This window comes from Sitophilus oryzae, unplaced genomic scaffold (assembly GCF_002938485.1).
Source record: "Sitophilus oryzae breed Bouriz unplaced genomic scaffold, Soryzae_2.0 scaffold_484_pilon_pilon, whole genome shotgun sequence".
Lineage (NCBI taxonomy): Eukaryota > Metazoa > Arthropoda > Insecta > Coleoptera > Curculionidae > Sitophilus > Sitophilus oryzae.
Window position 1 is genome coordinate 177,591 of NW_022147067.1, and position 12,625 is coordinate 190,215.

The 12,625-nt window shown below is 30.8% G+C and overlaps 1 protein-coding gene across 3 annotated transcripts in view; it reads left to right on the plus strand.

Annotated features, from left to right (window-relative positions):
- LOC115886372 (disheveled-associated activator of morphogenesis 1) overlaps window positions 1–10,027 on the plus strand; it is a 138,690-nt gene extending 128,663 nt beyond the window's left edge. For 2 of the 3 annotated variants that reach the window (XM_030905477.1, XM_030905476.1), the window contains exons 11-16: window positions 2,694–2,882; window positions 2,940–3,238; window positions 4,692–4,995; window positions 6,352–6,600; window positions 7,634–7,847; window positions 8,929–9,275. In XM_030905477.1, coding sequence (XP_030761337.1) covers window positions 2,694–2,882; window positions 2,940–3,238; window positions 4,692–4,995; window positions 6,352–6,600; window positions 7,634–7,847; window positions 8,929–9,179 — 1,506 coding nt within the window. In that variant the 3' untranslated portion in view covers window positions 9,180–9,275. Of the gene's footprint in view, window positions 1–2,693; window positions 2,883–2,939; window positions 3,239–4,691; window positions 4,996–6,351; window positions 6,601–7,633; window positions 7,848–8,928 lie in introns of all 3 variants that reach the window. The other variant, XM_030905474.1, reaches the window with a different exon arrangement.
- The last annotated feature ends 2,598 nt before the right edge of the window (window positions 10,028–12,625 follow it).

The window sequence follows — 12,625 nt, forward strand, 5'->3', positions numbered from 1 at the left end:
GAGACTTATGTCATTTTAATAATATATTTTCATACTTTTATGCTTAGGTGTAAAACTGTACTTTTATGCCTAGGCGATAAAATGACTTTTTTATATTGTCAATCACGTCGCAAAAATTAATACTTTTATGACGTTTAAAAAAATAATATTTTGAAACTAACTGGTATATTTTTCTGCCACAACAAAGTTATTATACAGTGATAAATGATAAGATAAGAAAAAATTTGGCTAAATTTTATCAATAATACTCCATTTCAAAATTTATTTTCCAAAATAATAAATATTTTTTAATAATTGATTGCAATTAATATTATTTGACTAGTTTAATTTGATTAATAAGACTATATTAATTTAATTTAAAATTTGATCAGATTTTTTTTCGTATATATTCAGCTACCAGAGAACCAAAATTATATGATAACGCACTTTAAACGAAGTTGAAGGAAGATTATAATGTATCTCAATATATATATCACAATATTTAAAAAGAACTACTACAATTATTTAGAAGAAAAACAAAAAGAAAAAAATACCCAAATACCTTCACCTTCTACTCAACACTCAACTCGAAAATAAATGAATATAATCTCTTACAAGAACACTACACAAACTACTTCTTGTATTCTACACTAAACAAATTATCAAACTTATTAATTAATCAAACATAAAGAAAAAATAACCAAATTACCCCTTCACCTATACTACTTAAATTCAAAATAAAATATAAAAACACTACTAAATTACTTCTGGTAGTCTACACTAAACATTATAATCAAATTTAATAAATTAATCTAATTTTACTAAAACTACAAAGAAACAAGAAAATGTTTTAAAACTACAAGAAACAAAACTTCGATACGTGCAACCAGTATGTAGATCAAGCGGTCAAAGAATATAAAATATTTTAAAATGTGCATTCAGAAAGAAAAAATATCTCGAAAATTATCTAAACAAACATTTTATTTCTTATCAGTGAAAAACATCGGCCTCGTCGGCCTTGCGGAATTTGTCGTGTATTTACAATGGTCGAATTGTATAATTACCTGCTTTTATAGCATATCTAATAGACAAAAAGTATCTGGTCGATTAGCAACCAATTGGCACAGTCCGAAAATTATCGATTTTTATTTTCTCTGTTTTTATTGGCCGCTTCAAAATTGAGAGTAACAAAAAATATTTTTCTGTAGTAAAAGACTGTGAAGCCCCGCCATCTGGTGCTTTACATCCATAAACGTCTTAGGTTGAGCTACTATAAAAATTCATATACAAGGCTATTAGGCTTTCTCTATGGATACAACTCACTAATGCAAGCTGTTGCTAGGATATTATATTAATTTTAATTGTGTTGTGAACAGAGAGAACACTAATAACTAAAGTGAGAGGGCTTGTGGAATAGGGCATTTCGTAGACAAGTTTATTTTGTCACCGCGCATCCCAGACGCGCATAGCGTTTACGCGGTCAAAAAAGGAAGTTTTCAACTTTGCAAGTTAAACATTTGACAGGATTAATTAGATTGTCAGTAGCTTTTTCTATTTCTTAGTTCTAGAAGGAGATAACTAAAATCTGTTGATAATCGAAGCAAGTCGGAGTAATAAGTTGTTTTTGACTGAATGTGCCTGTTCTTTTAGCTTGTCAGAAGAGAAGATTATTGTCATTATTGATTATTTCAGATTCCACGATTATTCAGCATTTTTGTAATTTTTGTTTTGTGATTGAGACCCAGACAAAACGTTTCCTTTAAAGGTAAGTTTTATCTCGGTAATTATTTTAACATACCTAATAGTAATATTGAGTGCACATAATAATCGTACATTTTGCTAATTTAATTTTTTTTTAATTTAAAACATCACAATCTTTTCTGATACCTATGGAACGACTAGGTATTATACCTGGTATTATTTCCAGCAATACAAATTATTTTCTTCAACTTCTAGGTTCTTGTTATAGAATAAAGACTATCAAAAACATTGAATACCTACGGGATACCTACTGATACTCTGTGCGAGCTCCCAACCGTGCTTCCCTGTTCACTCCCAACCAATTTACATAAAAAAGATACTGAAGATTGCAGCCTTGAGTTGGAGTATGGCAAGGAGTATGGCAAGGAGTATTGAGTTAAATAAATTATTATGTTCCGACACAGTATTTTATTTATAGGTTTTATTGCTTTAAAGTCTAATAATAAATTTTCGTTGTCAACAAAATAATCTAAAAAAACTACGAAGATTTCTTATTATAAACTTGAAAGATATTCGGTTCAAATATACGAATTTTAAATTTTTGGCGCCAGTATATAGGTATGAATGCAACCTACTATATCGATAATGCGCTCATAGTTCGTGTTAGACACCAAAGGCCGCGCCACTAACACAGTCTTCAAAAATTAACGTTGATCGGTCTCTCTCACTTTAGTTATTAGTTTCTCTCTGGTTGTGAATGATCGTAAACTAAAAAGTAAAGTGTAATTAAAACCACTAATTTATTTGACTAATTGCGAGGTTCTGAATGAAGCTTACGAGCTAGAAAGTATCTCAAGAAAGTATTTTAAGAAAGCTGGCTCTTTGATATATCTTTTACTATGCTCTCTGGAACAGCATGCGGGCCGTTTGGCTGTATATAATAATGTTCTTAGAGTTTTAGAATCATTATATTATAAAGTATTATTTTTAACATTTTGCATGTGTTTATTTAGGTTGAAATTATCAAGAAAAATATACCACAACCGTCCAATCCTCTGAAGTCCTTCAATTGGTCAAAAATACCCGAAACAAAATTGAGCGGGACAATTTGGAATGAATTGGACGATACTAAATTGTATAATGCTATGGAATTCGATAGTATCGATAAGTTGTTTTGCGCTTACCAGAAGAATGGAGTAGCCGTAAGATATTTTTAACAGTTTTAGAAAAATAAAGTACTACAAGAATTACTATTTCAGAATGACGGGTCCGTAGAAGATCTTCGAACTTTGGGTAAGAACAAAACCAAGGTTCTCTCCGTTATCGATAGCAGAAGGGCCCAAAACTGCACCATTCTCTTATCCAAACTAAAAATGTCCGACGAGGACATTACCAAAGCGATCCTCAGCATGGACAGTAAAGAAAATTTACCCATCGATATGGTCGAGCAACTTCTTAAGTTTACGCCCAGTCCAGAAGAATGTGCTTTGCTTGAAGAGCACAGCGATGAAATCGATTCACTCGCCAGAGCAGATAGATTTTTATATGAAATATCAAAGTAATGAAATGAAAAGATTCTTTCTACGTCTGTTCAGCGATCGTTCAACATTACGTCATCATTGTTTGTCAAATATGCGTTTTAGGGTGTGTCTGAGATCAGTTCATATTATTTGTGAAATTTCAAGTACGTTCTGAAATTAATGAGTTTCGTTTTTATTATTAAATTAATGTAGGCATCCTAGGCCTTTATTTATTATATTTATATAATTTGGCAAGAGTTTGACAACTCTCAAAAGTCCCAGTCCAGTTCATACGTATCGACGTCCGTTTGACGTTCATCGTTCCGTCAAACCAATAATATTGAAATATGATCTGTAATTTTTGAAATAAACCAATAAGACTGGTTAAAAACAACGCATGACGGATTTACCGTGTTTGCAAAAATTTTAATTATTTTAGACAAAATTACTCTATGTGGTACCTCAATCAAATTTTTGTAGGCATCGAATTTGACAATGGCACAATCACATTTTTGCTGGTACTTTAATTGTAGCTTTCTCTGCATGGTCCGTATTATACATTTTACTAATTTGGAGGTAGATTTTTGCAAATAACTTTTAAATGACTATTCCAAATGAAAGACAATTCGAAACGAAATTCTAAGACCGAAATTCTAGACAAAAGTACTAAACTTTAACGCCTCTTCAAAAATGTCATCTGACGTCATCCTGTACATATACAGAATATCCTGTACATAATACCCTGTACATATACAGGGTGGTCCGAACTGTATTCCGGAAACTTTGGCAGCATATTCTGCAGATAAAAATAAGGTAAAACGTTCGTATAAATATATGTCTTAAAATGCTTAGTTTGGAATATACAGGGTGTAGAAGTTGCATTTTTATGTGGATTTTTTCCAAATAATTTCTGAAATAACGTCAACATTTTGATGAAAATTGTTGTCTGGGAGTTTTTTGCCATGAGAAATTTGATTTTGATGTCAATATCACTTCTATTTGTAGGGGACGCGACCTACATGTGTTTTAACTGTTTTGAAGGGTAATAACTTTTTGTCCGTACCTGTATAAAACTATTTAGTGAAAAAATGTACATTTCCGTGATTTTTCACGTAAAAAATGTCTCTTGGTAAAAATCGCTACGAGCAACCGTTCTCAAGATATTTAGAATGGAAATAGTCAATACATGTCATTAATGACAAAAAATAAACATGTTGAGTAGATAGTTATTTGACTAAAATAATAAATTTGGGAAATTTTAATTGTATAATAAATTTGCTGTATAATGAAATGACAATGACAATTACTAAAAACGATGTTCAGTGATTTACGAAATGCCATAATGACGTCACCAATCTATTTCATCTGGTTGTCAATCAGATCAAATGAAACAGGGGGTTCAACAATATATGACGTGAACAATATATGACGTTGAACGATAGCTTAACAAATAGTAATGTATACTTTGGTTTATAATATAAAACGTTTCAGAGTTCCTCATTACGAGCAGCGTCTTCGTAGTTTACATTACAAGAAACGTTTTCAAGTTACCCTCAACGAGATTCTCCCAAGGATAACCAGCGTTATGGAAGCGTCCAGAGAAGTGTCGAGGTCGAGACGTCTAAGGAGATTGTTAGAAATCGTTTTGGCGCTAGGAAATTACATGAATAAGGGCGCTAGAGGCAACGCTTCCGGATTCAGGTTGGCCTCGTTGAATAGGCTGGCCGATACTAAGTCTAGTTTATCCAAAGGAACTACGCTTTTACACTATTTAGTACAAATTTTGGAAAAGAAGGTAAGACAATCGAGTTTTTTTTATATTTGCAATGGATATTACAAGGATATTATGAAAAATTCGAATTTACGAAAATTATACATTTTCGCAGAAAAAATTTCGTGACTCTATTCAAAAAGGCTTCCAAATACTAAATAAAGAAATATTTCTTACGAAACTGATTAAAGCTATACTAAAGTAGTCTTAATTTCAGCAGTTCCAAAGTTGAAAAACTGAAAATTATGCATTTCCCGAGAAAAATTTTTGTGACATACTACATTCAAATGCAAAAAAAATTTTGGTCAAATTTAAAGTGTTATATTTTTGTTATTTTTGGCCCTATTTTCGTGAATTTTTTAGCAAGCTGTATATAATTATATCAGAGTCTATTTCACCAGTCCGAAAACGTAGCAAAATAAGCGTTCGGCATTTAACGTTTTAGGTAAAACTGGCTAGGCCGGTATTTTTTTTATATAATTATTTTTATTCTTATTCTTCCTCTTTATTAACACAGCGCCGGTAGCTCTTGCAAAAAAGCCGCATAATTCAAGTTTTTTTTAAGCTAAAACAATGCAATATTTAAAAAAAAGAACTACATTATAACCAGGAGATATCGGCAATGATAATGTTCTTGTCATTTGATCAAAGTTCAGAATTTATTTTCTGTAAAAATAGCGCTAAATCTAAAACCAAAAAATATTAGACGATCAAATCTATTTTTCCAAGGTTCCTTGATTAAAAATTAGTGTTTTTAACATAGCCATTCTAGATTGAAATTTAAAATTCAATTTTGTTTTAAGCAAGAATGTCAAAAATTGACATATGATATATCGTTTGATTTAGAATGTCATGTTCTACCGAATAAAGTAAAAAAATACCGAGGGTGCCATTTAAAAATCTAAAGTTGTAGTCGTCTCCGGTAAAACAGGAAGTGGCCAAAAAGAATTAAATACGTCAATCAATCCTAATTTATATCATATGCTAACATACTAAATCTCGTTTTTTTATCTAATAAAATAAAAAAGTTATAGGGGTGAGCCACTTTTGAGACGCACTCCGTATACAGCTTGCTAAAAAATTCATGAAAATAGGGCTAAAAATAACAAAAAAATGAGACTTTAAATTTGACATAAAATTTCACCGTTGCGTTTTTTTGCATCTGGGTGTATTAAAAAAGGCTTTCAAATATTAAATAAACAAATATTTCTTACATACCTGATTTCAGCTAAACAAATGTTAAGCCAAATTTTATTATAGTTGTTAATCCATAGATTTTCAACTCAACACCGATTTTTTTTATAAAAGCAGATATTCCGATTTAAGATAATCTATAGAAAATTACCATGACGCAATTTTTTATTATAATATCTTGTTTAGTTTAAAGATATTTTACGACTGGACGAAGATCTACCGCACGTTCGTGTCGCAGCCAAAGTTTCCTTAGGAGAATTGAGCAAGGACATGGCTCAACTTAGAGCCGGATTAAAAGACGTAGCTAGAGAAATAGAGTTCCACAGAAGCCAAAGTCCGTTAGCCAACGATAAGTTTGTTCCTGTAATGAGAGAATTCCAAGCTACTGCCACCTGTCGTCTGGCTGAAATCGAAGACCAATATCAAGATATGAAGGTATCTATGCTTATTCTTACAAATAATGTTTTTTATATTTTTTCCATAGCAACTGTTAAAATTGCCTTACATCTATCAAAAATAGTAGATAAAATAGTACCGTATGATCGAGAAAAAACGGCGTCAGCGATGGCTATGGAATGAAGATCGCTGTCATTTTATATGTAAATTTTATATGGGAAATGTCATCGACGTTCATTTCCCAGCCAACTGAACGCCGTTTTTTTTCGATCATACGGTACTTTAACCGCAAGGGTAGATTAAATGATACTTTAACAGCAAGGATAGATTAAAAACTTTATTTCTTCTCTCACGTTTTATAATTGCTTCCATCATTTTTGAAAATTTTTGTATTCCTTTTCATAAGTTATTCTGGATTTAAGTGGAAGTACTTTGGATATGGCGTTTGTCGTCTCAGCCTGAATATTTATTGGTAATTTACTTATTTTTAGTTTTGCGCCATTTCTGGCTCCAATTCAATCAGCAGTCGACACGAAAGAGAATTAAAAAATGTTGACTCAAAACTGAGAACTAAAGAGACAGCTTTATTTCGTCCTATTGCTGTCAAAAGTCATTAACTAACATTTTTCCGAACAACCAAATTCAATCACTATGTTTTGAAGCGGAGAATCGATTGCAAAAGTCATTAACTACGATTTCTGGCTATTTATGTTTTATTTTAATACCGTATAGTTACTAACTATAACATCTTTATGCAATGCAATTCATCTTTAGGCGCATTTTTCTCGAAAGTAATAAAAAGTAAGTTAGTGACTTTTGGCAGCAATGGGACGATTTATTTGTCAAATTACATAGAAACCAAAGCCAACCCAGCACAATATTTTTTCTACTCATAATAAATTCCTTGAAATAATAATTTCTGAATATTTTTTAAAACGTAACTCGCTATGGAAAAAATATTGTTTTATACACGATTCCCGAAATTAATTCATCAATCTTTTCGATTAATTAATAAATTAATTAATCTTTTCGGTCGACGTATAAAAAATAATTATTAAATATATTTTTTTAGACGAGATTTGAACGCGCTGTGAGATTATTTGGAGAAGAACCATCTAATACTCAACCGGATGAATTTTTCGGTGTGTTTGACGCTTTTTTGATAGCTTTTATGGAAGCCCGGCAGGATAACGAAAATATGAAGAGGAAGCAAGAAGAAGATGAAAAACGTGCAAAGCAAGAAGAACAATTGAAGAAACTGACTTTGGAAAGAAAACATAGTCGAGGTATTAATCATATGGACATGAATGTTTACATCTATCTTATACTTAACTTCGGCAGTATAATCTGCAGTTAAAAATAAGTATAAATGTATGTCCTAAAATGCTCAGTTTTGGAGATACAGGGTGTAGAAGTTTCCTTTTTATTTCGATTTTTTCCGAATAATTTCTGAAGTAACGTCAATATTTGGATAAAAATTGGTGTCTGGGACTTTTTTTGACATGAGAAATTTGATTATGATGTCAGTATGACTCCTACTTGTAGGGGGCGCCATCTACTAATATTTAACCGGTTTGAAGAGTAATAACTCTTCATCCGTACCTGTATAAAAATACCACATAAAAAAAGATACATATACGACGTTTTTATATAAAAAAAACCCTTGCGCCCTCTACTAGTAAGAGATATATTGACATCAAAATCAAATTTCTCATGTGAAAAAACTTCCAGACACCAATTTTCATCCAAATATTGACGTTACTTCAGAAATTATTTAGAAAACATCGAAATAAAAATGAAACTTCTACACCCTGTATCTCCGAAACTAAGCATTTTAGGAAGTACATTTATACGAACTTTTTCACTTATTTTTATGTGAAGATTATGCTGCCGAAGTTTCCGGAATACAGTTCGGACAACCCTGTATACAGGGTGTCCCAGAAATAAGCAAATATTTTAAGGGGTGGTAGATCTCGATAAAAGAAACATATTTTCTCTTTGTCGTTTTTCAAATAAGTCCAAAATAACTGAGTTATTTTACTTTGAAAATTTCCAAACAAAATTATTTTTAGCTAAAATTTTGAGAACCACTGGATCTTTTCTGGATTTTCTTTCTTGTAAATTTAATCTACTACCAATGTTGCCATATTATCAAGAAATTATTTTCTTTAAATAAAAAATAAAAAAATGTCCAAAAAAGTTTTCAAAAAATTCCGAATTTTCAAAAAAAAATTTTTTTGCGAAAAAAACCACATAGGCGTGTTTCTGGGGTTGAACTATACTACCAGTTGCACTTATTTCTGGGACACCCTGTATATTGTGTACTGTAATAATTCCATTATTATATCACTCTATCGTTTATTTTAGAAGGCATATTATCAGCTATCAACAAAAACATCAACCTGAAGAACGGAGATAATACGAAGGCTGGCGAATTTGATGATCTCATTTCGGCATTAAGAACTGGTGACGTGTTCGGTGAGGATGTTGCCAAATTTAAGAGAAGTAGGAAAAGCAGGGTACACCCTGGCAGTTCGCCGCCCAGAAGGAACGGAGTTAGTAGAGAGGATAGTCGTGAAAGAGTAGTTATCAACGTGAGCACCGGTAGAATACAATAAATCTTGACAGGCAAAGTTGTAATAGTGAAAGTTTTTGCATTTCTTTGTCATTTATAACTATCGTGGTATCTCATGTCGAGAATGGAATCTCAGCGTTTGACTTAATGTATATTCGTGATATACAAGTAATTATGTTGTGTATAAGGACAAAAAAAGATGTAACTACTTTCCGTCATTGTGAGAAGGCCTAGAGAAAAAGAGATTAGTCGAAACATTTGATGTAAAATAGATATTAGCATTTTTACTTTTGCTAAGTGAATAACCAAAATCATAAACGTATAATAATATATTAAATTAACTACTGTACTTAAAGAATATAGTGCTTCATAAAAAAACTGAGTATCTTAATTTGTGTTTATGTAGAAATTTATTTATATAAAGTGTTTATTATTTGTCTAAGTTAAGATTTTTAACGTAAAGATATTTCGTGTGATTATTAATTTAGGTTTCACCTTTGTAATATATTTTTGCATAATATTAATATTTACGGACCAAACTGACTAGATATATTTATATTTCACGATTTAGTTCAAATATTTTATTAGTACTATAATAACATAACTAATCGTTTATGGCAATATGTAATTCTAGACACCAAACACCAATTTACGTCACCAAAGGTGAACTTTGATACAGAAAATTGTCTCCAATAATTTAGTAATACAATACAATTAAGTATTTTACAATAATTGGTAAATGTATATGGTAGTGCATTTTATAAATTTTTACAAACAGAAAGATTTGTTATACGCAATGTTTTATTTACTTTTTTATTTTTTTATTAAACAATTTCAATTTGATGTCTATATTTGAAGTAAAAATAGTAAACTTGTTAATTTATTTTAACAGTTTGTTTTATTTTACACTATCCTTTATATTTTACATATTACGAGTTTTAAGATGTAGTTAAATTTTTAAAATCACATTGTTTTAGATAAATCCAGTTTTAAGAAAGTGTTTATGATAAAAATTTGTGATGCAATGTCATTTAAGTATACATAACAAATGCGAAAGCTCCATAACATGAATGTTCCATAACATGAAGCTCCATAACAAATGCGAAAAACTTTAAAACACGCTCTACACTATGCGGAGGACTTTTCGAAGCAGGTCAAGGTCGCGTTTCGTCGCCCAACTTTGTCGCATTTCGGTTTATTTCCAGTTGTGTTGACCTATTTTGGTTCTTGGCCTACTTTCGTTTCTTAAAAGCGCCTAAAAACTACTCGTGAAATTGCGGAGAAGAGCGTGGGGGAATTTTTAGCGTTTCCTGTTTTCTGGGTCAATTTCGTTTCGTTTCGAACTGTTTTGAAAACGTGGCGATATCTGTGCCCGAGTCAAAGGATTTTTTTTTCATCATAAATCTCAGAAATAAGGAGAAATAGGCGTTTCTAAAATAGCTGTTGTTACGATATTTCCTTAATTACATCAGATGTATTGTGTTGATATATATTCCACAAAATTAATATTTGAACACGCGTTTATACTATGTTTAGTAGATATTTAAGAACAAAACTTTTCATTTAAACTGCAGGAATAAAATTACAATATTTTTCACTTATTTTTTTTTCTGAAGCCACCACAACGTTTGACCTCGATTGCTTCGCGAAATAGTACAAAATAGCACGATAAATATAAGCCCGTGTCTCACGGGCTTATGTTTATAAGGCGTGTCTCGGTCTATTTCGTGTTCTATTTCGATATGTTTTGGGAGTTTGCGACCGAGATTCCCCGCAACATAAGAAAAGCATTGAGTTTACTTCTGAAAGTATTTCCAGAAATGTTTCGCGAAATGTTTCTCGAAATATTTCTGAAAATATTTCGGGCATAGTGTAGAGGGTGCTTAAGAGTGTGTTATATGTATTGGTGTGAAGTGTGAGGAGTGTGGGAAAAATCAAGATAGGTTGTGTTATATAAAAATGTTGTGCGAAAATAAATCATTAGGGGAATATTGCTATACAAATATTGCGGAAAAATAATGTTTCTATTTTTAAAATTATTAAAATTTAAAACAACGAGAAATGATATTTTATGGGAATATTGCTACTGTAGAAACATACTACCTGCACTTTTTTTCATATTTCTAAAATCAGTAAGGGTTGAAACGAACTCCAATCATTCTCATTTTTGTACAATGTTTTGAAACACTTTTAGGAGTAACAAAATTAATAAAGGTAAGGACATAAATATATACATATTCAAATTTTTAGTGTTATATTAAGTATAAATGTTTTATTCATATATTTCTTACGTTATTTAGGTACCTACTAATCTGAGAAAATACAAAAAAATATCGTCTTTAATCTGTTCTGTGATTCTAACATACAAATATCACATATTATACATAATTGTATATTTAAGTATTTTACATATTATGTATATTTAAGTACCTACTCTTCTTTTACTACTCTAAGTACCTACTGAGCCACCTTCTTTGATCAAAATACTTTATAACCATAGGACCTTTGACTAAAAACAGTTAAAAAATCTAGCGTAATTTTTCAGACTAAGCCCGTTAAATCATAAAAATTGTTGATCAAAATGTACTACAATCTTCTCAAAGTGATTACTCAATAGAATATAGTTTATAGTATATATGATTTTTATGAATTTTAGCATATATATGAGGGCAGAGGCGGATACAGAAATTCATTTTAGGGGGGCTCAAATAAAAAAATTATGTAGAATATGCTTTTTAGGGTGCCATTTTTAACACAAAAGGCTAATATTATTTAACCCAATTTACAGATTTTAGGGGGGCCCAGGCTCCATGGGCTCCCCTCTGTATCCGCCACTGTATGAGGGAACGTTTTAGCTGCATAGATATAAAAAAAGTTTACAGAATGTACCCTGTTCAGTAAATTTTGTTATTAATTAAGTTAAGAAAAGTGAAGGTTCTATAATCACAATGAGCGGTTAACATTTAAGTATAGAATATATTATATAAAATTTTAAATATTCAATGTATTGAACTATGATGGTGTACGTAAATTTTTATGATTTATAGAAATTTTGAAACTTAAAAACGGCATGAACCTTTTATTTCTGGTATGGTAATATGGAATTCCTAATAACATACAGGGTGGCCCATTAATGCGAGGAATTCCAATATCGTCGTTGTTGTCAAAGATATGAAAAAAAGTTTCATATATAGATGTTGCATGGTTTGTAATGATGCATATCCTAAAAATAGTTTGTTATATACAGGGTGTCACAAAAAAAACTTATGATAATTTTTTTATTTTTTTTTAAATGGGACCCCCTTTTTCTCTTCAGATAATTGGATTCAGCATCAAATTCTGCATATAGTACATTATTTTTATCGATAACACTATGCTGTGTTACCATTCTATTTCTTATTTACTAAAACTTTGGTTAAAAACATAATGTCTATATTAAAAGTCTTTCTATATTAAAACTTTTTGCTATATTTTCCTAAACACCCAGGA